Here is a 19,869-nt window from a genome sequence, read left to right as displayed (position 1 = left end):
GTTCCCAGTTATGGCATCTAAGATTCAAAGCCACTTTGAAAAATGGTGGAAGGTATAGAATAAAGAGTTCTAGGGGAGATTAAAGATTAACTAATTTTCACAAAAAGTACTCTCAAAAGTAGATTACACATGCTAGGAAGAAAAGCACTCATTCTGAATGATGTACTTCATCTAGAGATCCAAGGGTACAGGACTGTAAATTATTGCCAAATATGAGAAAACTACATGAGAATCAACATTATATTCTTTCAAAGATGCAATGGAGAACCTTTAATGGTAAAAAAGAGTTATACCTGAGGACATCTGAAGTCTGATTTGAGTCAAGTGGGTGGGAGTGTTTACTGTGAAGCAGCTCATCAGATTGCACTGAAGGCACGTGGAGGTGCAAAGAGGCCTAAAAAAATAGGAAATCAGTCAGCCAAATGGAAAAGTTGTTGGTTTTACCTTATTTTTCCAAGGTCTCGTCCTTGATGAAATACATTTTAGACCTATGTATTGAATGGCCACTACTATTAAAGATGCTTGTTCTTCTTGCTTAACCAACTTATTACAGAATTAATTTTTAAGTGCATAACTTACATTCAATCTTACTTTATTTTCATAATCTCTACCGCTTTTGAGACCACATAATAATCCTTAAAAAACTTATTTAAAAGGTATTTTAAAAGTCATCTATTTTCTGAATGTAACATGCCTAGATGTGTAAATGTTTAAAGAAGCCCTAAGCTGATAAACCTGAACAGTCTGTCTACAGGTTACTTAGAACTTTAGATTATACACATACATGAAGCTCTAGCACTGAAAAATATACGAGGAGTAAGCATATGCAAATATACTGCTTACAAATCTATAATTTTAAACAAACCTACCTATGGTGGAATTGTGAGCACTCTAGTACAGTGCATAGAATGCCTTCTTTTGGCCATGCAATTTCATACTGGAGGCTTGGTGACAACTGTCACACCCATTTCGGTATGACAATGAAGAGTGGAAAAAAGGAATTTCAATTAAAGTGAATCATTTTTTGTTTATTGAGTCAATATATATAAAGTGTTTAAAAAAAAAACTATGAGAGATGGAGAAACTCTTTTAGCAGATCTGTATACTGTAAAAGGTACTATTTCATATTTAGGTGATTTCTCCTCTACAACTGTATTTATATATATTTATATTCTTGTATTATATATTCAAGAATATAATTATATATACATATTTATATTCTTGTGTTATATATTCAAGAATATAACCACAGATATATATTTTTTAACTGCCCATAAACCCTTGATTTATAAGTCATAAGAAGTCTCATATGGCAGATCACTACAAATTAGATGAATAGTCAGTACTAGAAATTACTATTTAATTTCTATGATAAAAAGATTTTTTAATCATCTAGGTAACAATCCATTATTTTTCCAAGTAAAGAAAAACACATCAAGTGATTTTATTGCCTATGGTATAGGAAATAAAATGGAATGTATGAAAACAAAAGGTGAACAAAATTACGGTAAATTATGCCTTACCTGGTAATTCAGACCAGAAGTCCTAATCTTGTTACACTGTATCTGAGGGTGAATGCCCACTTTACACTATCCTCTCTGCAAATAAATATTGAGTAGAAAAGAATCTGGATAGTCCCTTGGACTTTTTGTAAAGTGGTGTTTCCTAAAAAAATGTTCTGTGAAACACTAAGGTCATGAACTATGAACTGGTGTTACATAATTGCTTTTTTGTGTATTAAAGTAAGTTTGGAAAATAGTAGGTATACAATGTTATTTACTGCTGTTTTTTCAAAGATTTTAATGTGCATACATGTATTATAACAACAAAAGGGGGACAGAAAGCATGTGCAACATTTCCCAAAGGACCAAAGAACCCTTTGTTTTCTAGAAACACCAAGGACTACTATTTTGCAGAAACACTCTTGGGAATATGTTCTTGTAATGAGATCTGTATAGACCACTGTATATATATTGGAAGGGGAAGAAAAGTCATATATGATCAAACTTTATTACCCTGGCTGACACTCCCTAAATATATTATTGCATCAATAGTCAATTCACATCAAGAGCTGTTGTATTCTTTATGAATGTGCTACAGAAGTTCAATGCTTAGGCTCAAATGTCACTGATTCAATGGTATGTGGGCCAGGGGTAACAAGATAGCAACAGGCTTAAGAGAGGGCAAGCCTATTGGTTCAGGTACCCACTAAAATATAATCCCCCAAAACTAAAGCATAGTATCCAACCTTTACCCTAAGAGTAAAAATCAATCGGCAAGAAGTTATTAGACTTCTTAGTCTAATTAGTCTAGGACTAATTAGAAATTAGCATGACTTCTGGAATAAAAGTCAACTTCTGGTGCATGTAGGTAAGAAAAAGTGAATCAGATCTGAATTTCCTATTTTGGAATAGCAGTAAGCTACAGAAGTAACAAATCCTGGATAGAGCTTTCACATCTCATTTTACCACTTTACAATGTATCTAAACCTCATTATGTCACTTGCTAATGAACTTGTTTTGATAAGTCAGTATGGGTCTGAGAATCTTAGCACTTGGAAACCACTTAATAGTTTTAACATAGCAATTTACACAAAGCTAGAACGAAATTTTAAGGAGATAGTAAATGGACCTAAATATCAAATATATTCTTAGAAAATTATGAATCCTTTAATCCCCAAAATACTGTGGCATAATAGCAGTATGATGTAATTCAAAGAATAATAGTATAATCATGAAAAGACCCAGACTGTAGTTCTGGGTCTACTACCAATTTATGACTTCGGACAAATAAGTTTTTCTGAACTTTAATATGCTCACCTAGAAAATGAAAAGGTTAGATTAAAAGTAATATAAGGTTCACCCAGCTCTATACTTCATATGAGCAGCTGCGAATATTAAGAGCAAGGGTCCCAGAAATACGAAAAGATAAATTAAAAGTTCAAACTTAGTAGAGCTGTTTCATAATTAGATAACTTCTTTGTGATCTTGTCATATTTCACAATTCATTTAATAAGACCTTAGACAACTCTATATTTCTTTGGAACTAAGGCATCAATCAGCATTATTTAGGAAGTGGCATAGAAATGGAAATACCTTAAGAAAAAGGGGACACTGATATTGTGCTTGAGGACATGCTGACCAGAACCAGTCAGGTAATGGACCTGCTTTGGCAGTTGATACAAAGTAACCAAGGGCCAATGGTTGCTGAAGAATATTAGTTACTTCATCATGAGATTCTGTTGAAAGTAGCCGATCAGTACCCTGACCCTTAAAGAGAGAAAATTAAAAGTATGTTAGTTCATTTGAAACACCTTGGCACTAGATATACAGAGTGGTTTATGGCAATCAGTCTCACTATCTTATGACATCAACTTAAAAAAAAAACACACTAAAGGATATTGAAAAAAATCAATTGCTATGTACTTAGACGAGCATAATTAGTAACAATATTAAAAGAATGAGTTTTAAGAGTTATATGAGGAAATAAATATACGAACTGTTTAATAAGTTTGTATTATGATGCCGAGCCCATGTTCAGTATATGTGTTTAAACCTTTCCAGCTAACTGAAAATACAAAATGTTCAATGAAATTCCTAACTTACTTCCTAATTATTACCTCAACTAATTCCTGATCACCACACCCCAATCCAATAGGTAAATTAAATTTAGCTTTGTTCATCTAACACTATAAAATGCAGTTACTAGTGTTTTGGAAAGCACTATGGCAACAGGAAGGGATGACTATCAAGTGATGCTCATATCCTTTAGATTAGTCCATGTATTTCTTGGCCTTTACATTAAGGAAATAAATAAAAAGAAGAAAATGATATGCAAGGAAATGTTCATTGCAACATTATCTGTAACAGAAAAAAATAAGATACTTAAATATCCAACATTTTGGGAATGATATAACAATTATGGGAGAACAACGTTAAAAAGCTCATTATACTTAAATTTATATGTACTGAAAAGTTAAAATATAAATACATGTGAAAGGAAAGTAATCTGCTAAAAGTAAAAATCAATTTTATCGAAGTGGTCAGATTACTGGTGCTATTCTATATACATATTTTTTTTTCAATAATCTCACCTTTCCCCCCAAGTTTTTGTGTTTTTTTTTTAATTTTTATGTAATCTCTACACCCAAATTTAAAACCCCCAAATCAAGAGTTGCATACTTTACCAGCTGACCCAACAGGTACTACAATAATCTCACTTCTGTCCAGGTTTTAAAAAAGAGGGGAAGGAAAGAATCCAAGGTAAAACTGGAGAAAGATCCTTATTTTAAAAGGGCAGGTTCTAAACATGTGCATTCTATAACAATCAAATAACCACTATATATAATTTTACTCAAATAAAGATGTTATTCAAATGAAACCCCATTAGTTTTAGGTTCAAATAGAAGGACAAGACAGCCAAATATTGAAAATTAACATAGAGGAAAGAAGGAAGATGGTCAGTGTTTCTTCTGTTCTTAGGAGAAAATCAGTATTTCTTTTTTCTTTAGAGATCACAAGTAGGCAGAGAGGCAGGCAGAGAGAGGGAGAAGCAGGCTCCCTGCTGAGCAGAGCGCCCGATGCAGGGCTCGATCCCAGGACTCCGAGATCATGACCTGAGCCGAAGGCAGAGGCTTAACCCACAGAGCCACCCAGGCGCCCCAAGAATCAGTATTTCTATTACATTCCTCCAAAAAAGCCCTGATATGAATGGCAGCTCTTACAGCATATACTAATTTGCAGATAACCTGATCCTCTACCTAATTAGAAGGTATGGTAAAGTGGCAGGAAAACTACAAAAGTAGTACTAAAGCCAAGTAGTCTAGAAAACAAAGTCAGGGACAGAAGAACCTTAAGAGACTCTCTTTATAATGCACAATTCAAAGTAATAACATCTGTAAGACAGAAGTGCAAGAATGTACTATGAATCTCACTTCTTGCTAATTTCCAAGGAAAAAATAGTGTTTTAGCTCACGTATCAATCCATTAATAAGTTAATGAATGACAGACTGACTAAACTTTTGTAACAGGGTTACCTTGCCAGCATCACCTCCATGGGGGTAATGAGATCCTGGAGAATGTACAGGAGACCCCGTTGGAGATGCAGGAAGAATATTAATGATATCAGGATCAAGATCATCTCCTGTGTCTAACAAATCAAAGATACCCATTCCATCTGCTCCATCTACATAGGAGAAAGAAAAATAAATAAATCCTCCATTTTTCACATCCCGCGGTCATATCGGAGGGTTAAAATAAATTAATGAATTTTAACCAAAATGGGTTAATTTAATTAACATCTACTGAATGTCTACCATGTGCCAGGTACTGTTTTAGGAGCCATATAAACAATTATATATTATAAACAAGCATGTGGTAGTGTGAATAATGCCCTCCCCCACAAGATGTCCACATCCTAATCCCAGGAACGTGTGAATATGTTACCATAAAGAACTCTGCAGATGTGATCAAGCTAAGGATCTTGAGATGGGGAGATTATTCTGGATTATCCAGGTGGGTCCAATGTAATCACAGGGGTCCTAATAAGAGGGAGGCAGTAGGGTTAGAGTCAGTGATGGAGATGTGATGATGCTACACTGCTGCTGCTGAGGATGGAAGAAGGGTCCATGAGCAAGAGGTGCAGGGGGTCTCTAGAAGTTAGCAAAGGCAAAGAAACAGATTCTCCCTTAGAGCTTCCAGAAAGAACCAACCTTGCAGACACACTGACTTTAGCCCAGTTAAGACCGATTTTAAACTTTTGATCTCCAGAACTGTAACATAATAAACATGTGATGTTTAAAGCTACTAAGCATGCGTCAATTTGCTACAGCAGCAACAGCAAATGAATACAGAACAAACGTAATATGCTAGAAATGAAAATGTACTTAAAGTGGGACTATACACAATAGTCTAATTATTATGTAAAATATATTCAAGTTATTGTATAACACACTGAAAGAAGAAAATAAATATTCCTTGTGATTTTTTTTTTTAATTTATCTGAGAGAGAGAGTGGGGGGAGTAGCAGAGGGACAGAAACTCAAGCAGAATCTGTGCTGAGCAGAGAGCCTGACATGGGGCTGGATCCCAGGACCCTGAGATCACGATCTGAGCTGAAATTAAGAGAGGGATGCTCAAATGACTGAGCCACCCAGGTGCCCCCTACTTGTGACTTTATAGAGATATGCCGTTTTCTAAGGTACCTCAGAGCAACAATGGAATACTATTTATTTTCTCTTCTAGTAAAATGTAATCTGTAAATTTATCTGTAAGAGTTATTTCCTACTATGGCAGTTTATATAAATACAGCAAATCAATTCAGAAAGGAATATACAATGTGCTGCCAAGTCTATGGTCTATGCACAGGTAGCAAGCAGCACAGACAAAAACCTGTGCATTTTATGATCAATTGTTGCCTTTTAAAATAAGTAAATATTTATAAGATAATTCACAGCACTAGTTCCAATATCAATAAGGTAGAAGAATGGTTCTATTAGTTTCCTATTGTCTTTTAACCAGTTATCACAAACTTATTGACTCAAAACAACACACCTTCATTCTCTTACAGTTCTGGGGTCCAAAAGTCCAAAATCAGTTTTACTGGGCTGAAATCAAAGTACTGGTCATTAGGTCAAAATCAAGAACCAGGAGGCCTATGTTCTTTCTGGAGGCTCCAGGGGAAATCTGTTTTCTTCTCTTTTCCAGCATTTAGCACTACATTCCTTGCATTCCTTGGCTCATGGTCCCTTCCTCCATCTTCAAAGTCAGCAGCACAGCATCATTTCTCTGACTTTTCTTCCCTCCATTTCCATCACGTGACTTTCTCCTCTTGTGCATCATCAAATTTCCCTTTACTTCCCTTTATAAGGATACATGTGATTGCATTTAGTGCCCACCTGCATAACCCAGGATAACCTCTCCATCTCAAAATCTTTAACTTAATCACATATGCAAAGTCTTTTTTGGTCATCTAAGGTTAACATTCATAGGTTTCAGAAACATTTACCGGACAAGGATAGGATTGGGGAGGCACTCTTCAGCCTAAAATCAGCCACAAGCATCAAGACTTATTTTATATTTGCAAACCTTTAAAGAACAATTCACCTACCATTGTTGGGATTAAAAGCTAAGTCCAAATTTTCAGTGGTATAAGTAGCTGAAGCTACTTGTACAGAAGCAGAAGTAGGGAACACAAGTATATGAGTACATGATGTATCCTGTGGGGTACTTAGCTGAGAGGTCTGCATGTTTAGAGTGGTGCTTCTTCCAAATACAGAACCAGTTGACACAGAATCTGAAAATAAAGAGAATTTATTTTTTCTTTCAATAAAAAAAGAATCAACTTTACATAATACTAGAAACACAAGCACATGAAGAATTAAATCTGACATAAACTAAGGATAGCTACCTGGCATAATAACAAAAGAGCCTTGGGGTTCCATTGCTACCAAACAAGCACTGAGAATGCTGGGAGAGTCTGCAGCAGATATACCACACATTCTACACATGTCTTTGAGCCTTTTACTTAGAGATTGCAAATTTCGACGACTCAGCAAGCTGCTCCAATCTGTGGGTATCAACAGTAGAAAAAAAAAACATCAAAAGTAACAGCACTGTTAAGCCCTCTAAAACCAAAGTTAAAACACAGTCGTTTTAAAGTCAGTGAATTCCTCATAATAGGAGTAATCATCAAGCCAAAAATCTCTTCTTGCTGATGTTACTCAATATCCTTTATCCCCCTAACTTTAATGTATATCAACATCAATTAGTATCTGTTAAACAGGGGATGAGCTGAATAATAAGCAGAAAGAGGAAAAATGGAAGACAATAAATAAGAACAGTAGTAATAACACTGGTATTAAAGTCAAAATATAGTAAAATGTCCTTTTAAAATTGGAATTAGGCCATTTGTGACCTAGACATATGTGATAACTCTTTGAAAACAAAAAACTAGTTTTTATAACCTCTGCATTTTATTCAGTACATATATCTAGATGTAGTATGATGGTGTATTACTTAATTAATTAACATAAAACAGATCATTAATTAATTAATTAATTAATTAGCATAAAACAGAAGTTGGAAGTACTTGACAATCAAAGCACAACCTTACCTTTCAGTTCTCCATGACCAATCCTTCCTAAGCGGCCAATTACAACTCTCCACGGTAATGAACTCATTTGTACAAGTCCTAAGCACCACTCCCAAAGCTTCTGTAGACCAAACCTCCTAGCAGATCCTTTTTTCCGACGAGCCCTGTTTTAAGTAAATAGATAATTGAGTATTTTAAAATTCATATGAGAACATTTTAAAAAAGCTCAAATTTGGTGCAAAAACTAATCCCTTAATTTTAATGCTTGACACTTTTTAAGTCCTAAGCAAGAATATACATAAAACAATAGGTTTTGCATGCTACTTTGTGTTTTTCATAATACACACTAAAACAGATTAACTTAAAAATTATCAAAAAAAAAAAAAAGAAAAAGAAAAAGAAAAATTGTCCATGAATCACCAAAATTCATCAGAAACACTGTTCTACACCAGAGACCGGCAAACTTTTTCCCTAAAGGGCCAATAGAGTAAACTTTCCAGGCCATCAAGATTCTGTTCTAACAAAAATTCTGTTCTATAGCATGAAGGCAGCTATACATAATACTTAAACAAATTTGTGTAGCCAAATTTGGCCCACAGGCTATGATGTGCCAACCCTTGCTCTATACTTTAAATTGAAGAATATTAAACAAAATACTATACTTCTCAGACCAAACAACACTGCTGTGTTTTCTGCATGCATGTCCTTTATTAGGCAAGTACATGACTCTGTGGCTGAGCAATGGTAACTATGATTTACTGAGTACTTAATACGTAGGAAGCATTATGGCCAGTCAGTTTACATGTAATACCTCATTTCGGCCTAACAAATCCTATGAGGCAGACAAAATTATTCAACCAGGGTTTTTTTTTTGTTTTTTTGTTGTTGTTGTTGTTGTTGTTTTTTATTCAACCAGTTTTACAGAGAAGCAAGCTGAAGCTCGGCTAGCTAACCTGATTTTCTCAAGATCACATACCCAGTAAGTAGAAGAGTTGGGATTTGAACCCAGGTCACCACAACTCTGTGGAGTTGGACCTTTTAACCATTACCTCACTTCTACTTTCAGTAAAATGGCAATACTGTCTTTATATTGGAAAGGTGATTTATTCGTTCTCTACTCTTCCTCATCCTTCATAGATAAGCATAATATTTCCAAAATTCACTTAATGAGCATTTTAAAAAATCAAAATTGTTTCAAGGAAATAAGGTATGAAGTATTTCTTTAAGGTTTATAAAAAAATGGTCAATAAATCTTTATAACCAATAATCTAAGATTAATGTTTCTCTATTCTACTTCTTCAGCACCACTATAACCTAATATTCATTAAACATTTCTGCATATAATTAATTTCTGAACTTAAGGAAACTGATCTTTATATAATAAAAAAATAAGGGCTGGAACCAAACCTCAAAATTGAACATTACTTCATGGACTTGCCTTTCAGTTTCACTACCCTTGAAACACATTACTAGAAATATCTATTAGATTTTAAGTTATAAGTTAATGTAAGTTATAGGTTTTAAGTTAATATGAGGCTTACCTGTTGTGATCTATTACAGCCCTCATAAATAACTGAGTATGACAGCTAATTACCACCAAGAAGAATTCTAAAAACAAGGCCACCATTTTCAGAAAACATTCCAACATTTAAAAGGAACATTTTCAGTCAACAATTTTAGTAAAGGAGGTTAATTCAATTAATTCGGGACTGTATTTCAGATGGCACTTGAGAGAAGTAAATGCTATAGGACGCTTTTTTTTAAATGAAGAGGGCTCTCATTCCATTCTTTAAAATTTCTTAGGCTGAAATTATTGCCTCAAACTTCATTACATAGAATTGAGACTTTAATCTCTTTTGTCTGTGTAACAAAGCCACTCACAATTATTTCTAATTCTAATTATACAATATATTCACCACCCCCCAAAATGAAAAACACCCACAATCTCAAAACTTAATGTACATGACCCTCCAAACAGTTTTCTATTCATTAAAAATGAAACATTGTGTGTGTTAGAGAATTTCTTTAAATGGATGATACAGTGATACACTTAAAGAAACAGGTACCTATTTGGGACATCAATGTTAATGATACAAGTTTCTAAAAGTTCTCCATATAGATCTGTACAAGATGCAAGAATCCATCTTTGATCATGTGATAAACAGTAGCCCACGAAAAGAACATTGTATTTCTGTCCAGCTTCTCCAAATGTTTCTCCTAGCTCTGTCTGTTTATCCTTCACTGGAGCCAGAATAAAAGGAGGTGTATAAAGTCGAATACACTCTGGTCTCTGTAAAATAAAAAATTAAGGTACTATGGTATTACATAATCATAAAAAATATTTTATTGAAAATGTGATATACTATCTCTACCCAATTATAAGATAATTGGAAAATGAGAACTAAACAGAGAACTGCACTTAGTTTTGTATAAAATCATAAAATGTATATAGTCATTCAATAACGAGTCATGGAAAACACACTTACATCAGGACTCTTAAGAGCAGTTTCCATGGCTAAACCTGGACCAAAGCCAGTCAATGTTTTCACGTTGGTCGATGTTGGAAGTGGTCTCCGACACTGGGTAAAGGCCGAAAAAGCCAGGGATTTTAAATGCTGGGTATAGATTTGTCTATCTTCGTGTTTCACAGGTTGCAACAGGTACTGACAAGGAACAATCTAAGAATTATAGGCAAATATTACAAAGGTTAAACTTCCAAAAATAAAAATAAAAAGAATCATGGGTCTAAAACTAAAAACGTTTACTATAAAATTTGAATGTAATTAAAACTATATTCTAAAGAATTTTCTTATATAGGTTTTTAATAATCAATTTTACTAAAAGTTTATGTAAAAACCTTTTAAAATTTCTACATGGCACTTAATATTGTCATTGATTAGTCCTACTAGAGTCTGTAAAGAAATAATTCAGAATCTCTGCAAGCAAGTTAATATCATTAATTTCTTTTTCTTTTTTTATTTTCAAAAAGAGTTGTTTGAGAGTGCACGAGAGCACATGTGAGTGGCAGGAAGGACGGAGGAAGAGAGAATCCTCAGGTAGATGCCCTACTGAGCACAGAGCCCGACAAGGAGCTCAATCCCAGGATCCTGAGATCATAATCTGAACTCTTGCAATCAAGAATAAGGCACTTAACCAACTGAGCTTCCCAGCCCGGAACCCAATGCAGGGCTTGAACTCATGACCCTGAGATCAAGACATGAGCTAAGATCAAGAGTCACAAACTTAACCAACTGACCCACCCTAGCACCCTAGTATCATTAATTTCTACTTTTACTTGCAATCTATCTTATTTAGAACTCTAGTTTATATAGATCCATGCTCTGGTCTTCTATTTAAGCTTATGAATTTAAAAACTGGTTTATAAAAATAACACAAGAGAAATAGTTAATGTACTTAAATGCAATCTTTTTATCTTCCATTATTATTGTGGTATGATTGTTAAGTTTATTTCTTTTTAAGATTTTATTTATTTATTTGACAGAGAGAGAGACAGACTGAGAGAGGAGAGAGGAACAAAAGCAGGGTGCGGTGGGAGAGGGAGAAGCAGGGAGCCCAATGTGGGGCTTGATTCCGGGACCCTGGGATCATGGCCTGAGCCAAAGGCAGACACTTAATGACTGAGCCACCTAGGCACCCCTATGTTTATTTTTTATAAAATCCCTAAAGATTCTATTATAGTATCTCTTAAAGTGAAATATAACAGAACCTGGCTTTAAAAAAAAACCAACTTTGATACTAAATAGTATTTCTGAAACTTCTGTCTACATCAAACTGTTTTATATAAATTTAACTTGCAAAAGTGATCATTCTTACCTGTACAGAAACAGTATTTTTAATATGAGGAGGAAGAGTCTGGACCATTTCCAGAAAGCATCGAAGTAGCCCCAAAGTCCATACATTAGAAGAATTAGTGCTCTCATCTTTATTTTCATAGGTAAAAGGATCAATTATATAAACAACAATTGCAGGTGGATAAGTGACTGCATGTGAATCACCATCTGTGGGGATACCCACTTTATCCCGATCCATTGTGCTAAAATTTAAGGTAGAAATATACAGTTAGGAAAAAAGTTGTACCATTACTTTCTGAGGTAATATCAAAAAGCAGGTTCTTAATAACCTCCCCTCTTTTTCTGGTGGGGGACCTTCTCTAAAAATTGGGGACATCTCTTTCCCTCCAAATAGAATAGTAAGTAATTTGTAAGTAATACAAATACCCTTACATTAGGAGGGCTTGTATTAAAAAGGGGGATAGAATTTCTAAAACCACAGAATATCCAGAAACACTAGAAATCTTAGTGCTTAAGTGATAAAACTGAGACAAAGATAGGTTAACTCAGCTGCTAAATCACAAGGCAGAGCTAGACCAGAAAGAAACCAGGTCTTCAGACTTAGTCAATGTTCTATTACATTAATAGTCTATACACATTCATTTCACACTTCATAACTTTAATAATGCACAAGCTTCATTCCTGGATGGTGATAAGATTTTTTTAAACTCCAAATCTATTTAGATGTTCAAGATGAATGCATCAATCTGGGTAAATTAATAGTTTGTTTTTACTCACATAAATAAGTTTAACTTTGAGCAAAATGCATCTGGGTAGCTGAAAGATATTACCAAGCTCATGTTAACCTAACCTATAAATCAAAAAGGAAGCTCACTCAATACCTTCATCATAAAAAGAATAAAGAGCTGCAATCATCACACGTGTTTGAAAACATTGTATAGAGCACTTAGTGTCCATTATTGTCCTACTGTTCCCATTTTACAGATAACATGCTCAAAAAGTCAGACAACTTTCCTAAAGTCACATAGCCAGTAAATAGCAGAGCTGAGATTCAAATCTCTGTATGGTTCTTAATAAGCTCTGAACAGACTGGTTCAGTAGTGACTTCTAAATCAAGGTAGTGATTTGCAGAGGAAAATTTACTTAACAGTCATGTCACAGAACATATTCAAACATCACAGTATAGTTGAACTAAATGGTTTTCAAAGTCTTAAAAACCACAATGAGATTTTAGGATTCTATGCTAAAGACTTTATGAAGAGTCTACATTATAAAGATAAAATAATCAACTTTACAAAAACTAAAATAATTAATTATAAAACAAAAACTAAAATTTTTCAAGGATAAGATCAAAAAACTCTCCATGTTCATTCACAAGGATTACCTCAGACAGAAAGAAGCATAATATATTTACATTTCTGCAAAGAATAGTATATTCAAAGGTACCTTTCAGACACATCAGGATGAGGCTGAGTGGGAAGTGAAGATGATTCTCCAGAAATCCCAGCTGTTTGTAGAGCTGATGACTGTTGCCCTCCTAGCTGGCCATTCTGAACTGTACTTGCTTGTGTAGACATGGATCCTGTAGCACTACTGTTTATACTGCCAAAGGGTGGAAATGAAGGTAGTTTATTTGATGATACTCCACTATTCAAGTTGGAGGATGATGAAGATGAAGTTGAAGTTGTGGTCAAAGTTGAATTAGCTGTGGCAACTGAAGAAGACATGGTAACCCCTGATGTCATTGTCATAGTACTACTTGCTGCAGATGCTAGGGTGGCAGATGGAGTATTAGCATTTCCAGTACTTGTCATCTGAGATGGAGTAATCAAAGACTGACTTGTAGGGGCAACTAAATTTGGTTGGGAAAGTAGAGAGCTGTCCAAAGGCTGGGAAGCAAGATAAGGACCTAAAGATAACAAAAACAGGCAGGATATTTAATTCTTTATTAAGATTGGTTCTTTCTTTATTCTACTATATGAATAATAATCTAGTTAATGCTTTTTGGTAATTATCCTCCCTTAGTTGCATGCTAACAATGTAGCAGATACAAGCTTCTTATTTTGCCCAGAAACTGAAGAAACAAATTTTAAATGGAACTAAAAAAGTAAACAGCATTTTCATACAAAATAAACAGATCCTGTGAAAGTATAACTAAATTATATTTACTAGACATAATTAACTGAATGAAAATAATATCTAGCAAATTTTTATTAAATAATTCAAAGGTTCCTAAATCACAAGTTGAATGAATATTGCCTAAACTGAGAGCTAACTAGATATAAAATGAAAAATGTTATCATGGGGTTCATATTATAGAGATGCCTAAGAAGGGTCAATATTTTGGTTCTGTGTTTCTTTGGATTAAGTCTACTAAAGTCCATCAATATTTAATTCAATGTTAATTCAAGGGCGTTAAAAGCAAGTCTTAAATAGTTGTCATTTTCTTAGTTCCAACAAAGAACTGTTTCTTAATGTTGCAGAAGTAACTACAAGTTATTTCATCTCTAAACCATTAAGAAATCAAAAATTTTAATGTTAATAAGCTTCATTAAAAACACAAATTCATCAGATCCTACAGAAGTATAACTATTTATACCCACAATTTCTTTTTACGTGATGGGATCCCTATTTTAGGATCAGCAAACTTTTCCTGTCAACCGTCAGACAGTAAATATTTTAGTTTTGTGGGTCACAGTCTGTCTCAACTATTCAGCTCTAATCTTATAGCACAAAAGCAGCCACAGAGAATATGTAAGTAAGTGAGCAGAGCTGGGTTCCAATAAAATTTTATTTACAAAAACAGCAGATACACTGGGCCATATTTTGTGACCACTGGTTTTATAAAAAAAAAAATACAAATTCAATACCTAGGTCATATCTGCAGACTTGTGCATAAAGCTTGAGTTTAGAAAATGCTTCATTGTTACCATCAGCTGCCTGAGAAAACCATTCTGCTACCAACTTTTCTGATAGTTTCTTTGATGCAGTAGATCCAACTCTCATGATTCCGTCCGTCAACAGTCGAGAAATAGGTCTGTGTTGACCTAATCGACAGGACTACAGATATACATACAGAGGGCAGAATTAGTGAATTTATTATAGTATCTGAGTATGCATTACAAAATAAAGCATTTAAGTTATTTATTTTTTAAAAGCTATATTTCTAAGTAATCTCTATACCCAATATGGGACTTGAACTCACAACCCTGAGATCAAGAGTCGCGTGCTCTACCAACTGAGTCAGACAGGTGTCCCAGGCATTTAAGCTACTTAAACTAAGCCTTACAATTTATAATTAACATTTGAGATAAAAATATCACGTGAAATGGTACATCTTTTTCTTTTTTACATTAGAAATCCATTAAAAATTTTTTTTTCAAAATTAAACTATCTCCAATGAAATACAACACCTACATAATAATGGCACAAGGACCATTTGGTATGAACAATGAAAACTTACAGAATTCAGATCTAAGTGAGCAAAAAAAAAATGCACATATATCCAAGTCAAATCAAAATAAAAATTGTTCTATGAATATACTATATATTTGTCAGCTCACTCTCTAATTCTGTGGGCCACTGATGTTTATTACAAGAAGCCCAATATCAAATAAGTTTGTAATACTAAATCAAGAATATTTAGACAGAGGATTTTTTTTTTTATTTTTTTTTTTTTTAAGTAGGCTCCACACCCAAGGTGGGGCTTGACCTCACAACCCTGAGATCAAGAGTCACAAGTTCCACCAACTGAGTCAGCCAGGCACCCTTAGACAGAGGATGTCTTTACTGTTAAGACTTTCAAAGGCTTTAATAATCCAGTATGAATAGTGAATCTCTTAGTAATATAAGACATGTTTCCCCAAGCCTGTTTAATTATGGAATTTTTTCTGGGAATATTTTGCAGAACTAGTAGTTCCAAGTAACACTCTTTTTTTTTTTTTTTTTTTTTAAGATTTTATTTATTTAACAGAGAGAGAGACCACAAGTTGGCAGAGAGGCAGGCAGAGACAGAGAGGGGGAAGCAGGCTCCCCGCTGAGGAGAGAGTCCGATGTGGGGCTCGATCTCAGAACCCTGAGATCATGACCTGAGCCAAAGGCAGAGGCTTAACCCACTGAGCCACCCAGGTGCCCCCAAGTAACACTCTTTAGGAAATATTTATTTCCCAAATCTATAGGGCAGATACCTTGTAATTAAGTAGAATATTTATAAGGAGCTAAACCAGCACAAACTAACAACTCAGACTGTAGAAGAAATTAAATTTTAAAGACTGGATTTCTAAGCATTTACAGGGAAAGGAAAATATAATGAAGTTAAGACTTTATGTCCTGAAGCACTTAAAATTTGTAATCACTGCACTCAGAGATGGATACAACATCAGAATTATTAACATCAGCTAAGAATTTAAAAGATCAGTCAAGAATTTCAGAAATGATATAACTCATAGAGAACTCAAGCACAGCTTTATTTTATGAAAGTGAGGCCTAGTGTCAGCACCTAAGGTCCTAGAGAATCACGTCCAGAATTTTTATAAATGTAATTTCTTTCCTGGCTACTTAATAATGCAACCCTTTATTTAAATTAAAAAAAAAAAAGATAATCTAAAATGACATATATATGTCCTCAATGGTTTTTCCCCAATACAGCAATTTCTACTGTAACCAAAGCACACCCATCTAACAAACAGTCCAGGTGTCAAATGCTGTAAAGACTATAACGGGCTAGCATGAGAACTACATGACTAGTTTCACATCATTATTACTCTGTCCCAATCAACTGAACTGCCCAGTATTTGTATATAAGTATACAAATTATGGTTTTAAAATGCTACCTCTTTTTTTTTTTTAAGTTTTTAATTTATTTAAGAGAGAGCAAGAGCGTACTCATGTGCTCAAGAGACAGCAGGAGGGGCAGAGGAAGAGGGAGAAGCAGACTCCCCACCAGAATGCTACCTCTTTTTAAACACCTACCTCATATATTGCAGTGAGGTCTCTAAAAAAGCTTTTGGCTCCATTTAACAAGGCTTCATTTTCTGGACATAATACAACATAGGCTATATCTCTTTGAGATCCATAGGGTTCCAGCATAAGTCTCTCCCAATAAGGGAGCGCAAATGGAGAAAGCACCAGAAAATCATAATCATAACCCAACAAAAACGTAGGGATTGGCAGTGGTTCTGGGGATTCATCAGTTCCTAAATAAGAAAAACATATTTTAAGAAAATATTTTAACGCAGTCACATGTCTTCCTTTTATTTAAATGTCAAAGTTACTGAAATCATTAGCAAAAATATTTGATCAAAGACAAAAATATCTAAAGCCAATTAATGTCTGAGACGTTTCCATAGTTAGGAATTTGCTAAATGGTCTTTAGGAAACATATGACCTATACCATCATTTAAGAAAAATTAATTCAGATGAAAAGTTAGAAGTACAAAAGAAAACATGGGAGTGGAGTTATATTTTATTTTTTATAAATTTGGACTGGGGAAAGCCTTTCTATGCATAACATAAAACCTGTCCATCTAAAAGTTGATCCATCTTACTGTATAAATTTTAAAAATTGGCATAAAAGAACATTATAAAAGAGCCAAATGATTAACAACAAATTGGAAAAAAGATTTGTAATGCATATGACAAAAGGTTAAATTCCTTACCATATAAAGGGAACATATAAATCCCTAAGAAAATGATCAGCAACCTAACAGAAAAATGGGTAAAGGATATGAACTAAGTTTACAGAAATAGAAATACCTTACACATAAAAAACTGCTCAATCTCATTAAGAGAAAGCAATTTAAAATAATTAATGGTGAAAAATTATACCATTTACTATGTGCTGGATACTGTTGAAAGATCTTTACACATGCTAACTTTATACATATTAACTCATTTAACCCTCACAAAGCCATATAAGGCAGATACTAATATTAACCTCATTTTAGAAAACTGGAATGAAGAAGTTAAGCAACTTGTCCAGAATCACACAAGAAATGATAGACATGGGATTAGAGACCAAGAAACCTACTCTTAGGGTCTGTACTATGTTATTTCTCAAGCTATAATAAAACCACCATTCTCACCCATCTACTCAGCAAGGGTTTTGCAGAACAGGCATTTTGCTGGAGGGAGTTTAAATTAGTATACAGAGAGTAATTTGGCAACATTAAACAACAACAACAACAAAACACACAATCTTTAAGCCAGAAACTTGTGCATTACAGAAAAACAGTTGTGATGGCAATGACAGAAACAATATGTATGTCCATAAACAGCAGACTGGTAAAATAATACCACATGTAAAGAACAATGCAATACATGAACCCCTTAAAAATAAAGAAAGATAGCTCTGTATGTACTGGTCAGTAAGGTGCAGAACTGTGCACGTGCATGCGTGTGTGTGTACACTATTTGGTTTTTAAAAGAATGTAAAAATATAATTAACCTGCATTTTTCACTAAATGTCAAGCTTTTAATGATCACTATTTAGCTGTTAATAAAAGGAGGAAAATGAAAATATGAGCAAATCTACTACTTCTGTACATAATGCATTCTAAAACCATGCATGAAAGTCAAAGATTTAAATGTTAAAAACTATTATTTAAAAAAAAAAAACCTATTATTCCATATATATGTATATATATACTTGTGTGTGTGTGTGTGTATATATATATATAAAATATATATAATTTTTTTTTTTGGAGAGAGGGAGACAAGCAGTGGGGAGAGATAGAGGGAGAGAGAGAGAAACAGAGTTCCCTGCTGAGCAAGCAGCCCAATCGCAGGGCTCAATCTGAGAACCCTGGAATCACGACATGACCTAAAGGCAGATGCTTAACTGACTGAGCCACCCAAGCACCTCCCAAATATATTTTTAAAAGCTCCCACCTTTCAGAGACAATCTTCAACAGATAGTTCAAGTATTTTGAATGTTCTTTGCCTGGACTGATGACCATAAATCTGTGTACCATATACATATATTTTAAAGATTTCTTATTTAAGTAATCTCTATACCCAATATGGAGCTTAAACTCACAACCCTGAGATCAAGAGCCACATGCTCCAGTGGCTGAGCCAGTCAGGCGCCCCTCTACTATGCACCATATTTAGAGTATTCCTTTGCTACTCTTACAACCAGCAAACTTCTTTTTTTTTTAAATGAAGAACTTGGGGTCTTTCATCACTAGTATTATCCCCTTCTTTTTGCCCCATTCTTCATTCAACTTTGTAAAATGGTAATTTACAATGAAAGTAGTGTTCATTCATTTAAAAAATTTTGGCGGCATGATTCTTTCTTCAAATAAAATCTTACTGGTCATTCTAATCTATAAAAATAGATCTAAGTGAAGCTGTTCTGTCTAAAGAGAGGCTGGAGAACCTAGTAAGTTGAATGTTGGAAATGTGCAAGTAATGAAGGCTAAGACTGACCACACTGGCCTTAAGTCAAGCATATGCCACAAAAATATTTAAGGAAGACAAATGTGCTTATTCCAAGTTGGGCACAAAAATGAAGGGCTGATATAAAATCAGTCAATACACATTACAATAAATTACTTACCATAAGAGCCTCGGCCAGCCATTTTATGAAACTGTTGCCAAGTGAGAGGACCTTGAACTCCCCAAGGCCTTACTGTTCTTTTTTTCTGAATAGCATCCTGAAGAACTGGCTGAAGAGATAGGAGCATTCGAAGTATATCCTGCGAGCACTGCATACTCACATCTACAACCATTACAAAAAAAAAAGGTAAGAATTACTATTGCCAACACAAAGAAATAAAATTTATAAACAAAATACATGAAAGTTCAACTTCAATCATCAAGATTAAGCATCTGCCTGTGCACAGAACTGTATTAGGTTCAATTTCAAATGATCTGTAGAAATGGTTCCTTTAGATACTTACCTAGAACAGACATAATAAAAAAGTTACTATAACTCCTCTCCATGAAAATGTCACTCATTACCTCA

General features: G+C 34.3%; 1 protein-coding gene across 2 annotated transcripts in view; it reads right to left on the bottom strand.

Annotated features, from left to right (window-relative positions):
• Positions 1-19,869, bottom strand: part of MED13 (mediator complex subunit 13) — a 105,577-nt gene that overhangs the window by 4,108 nt on the left and 81,600 nt on the right. The window contains exons 17-29 of one of the 2 annotated variants that reach the window (XM_047706011.1): positions 19,462-19,623; positions 16,875-17,098; positions 14,774-14,963; positions 13,350-13,812; positions 11,926-12,145; positions 10,578-10,769; positions 10,158-10,381; positions 8,113-8,255; positions 7,408-7,566; positions 7,108-7,293; positions 5,036-5,184; positions 3,096-3,269; positions 294-394 (exon numbers count right to left, since the gene is read on the bottom strand). In XM_047706011.1, coding sequence (XP_047561967.1) covers positions 294-394; positions 3,096-3,269; positions 5,036-5,184; positions 7,108-7,293; positions 7,408-7,566; positions 8,113-8,255; positions 10,158-10,381; positions 10,578-10,769; positions 11,926-12,145; positions 13,350-13,812; positions 14,774-14,963; positions 16,875-17,098; positions 19,462-19,623 — 2,587 coding nt within the window. Of the gene's footprint in view, positions 1-293; positions 395-3,095; positions 3,270-5,035; positions 5,185-5,444; positions 5,540-7,107; positions 7,294-7,407; positions 7,567-8,112; positions 8,256-10,157; positions 10,382-10,577; positions 10,770-11,925; positions 12,146-13,349; positions 13,813-14,773; positions 14,964-16,874; positions 17,099-19,461; positions 19,624-19,869 lie in introns of those variants that run through there. The other variant, XM_047706012.1, reaches the window with a different exon arrangement.

Source organism: Lutra lutra, chromosome 16, assembly GCF_902655055.1.
Source record: "Lutra lutra chromosome 16, mLutLut1.2, whole genome shotgun sequence".
In the NCBI taxonomy this organism is placed as follows: domain Eukaryota; kingdom Metazoa; phylum Chordata; class Mammalia; order Carnivora; family Mustelidae; genus Lutra; species Lutra lutra.
Note: the sequence above shows the minus strand (reverse complement) of the source record. Positions and strands in the feature narration are given on the sequence as shown.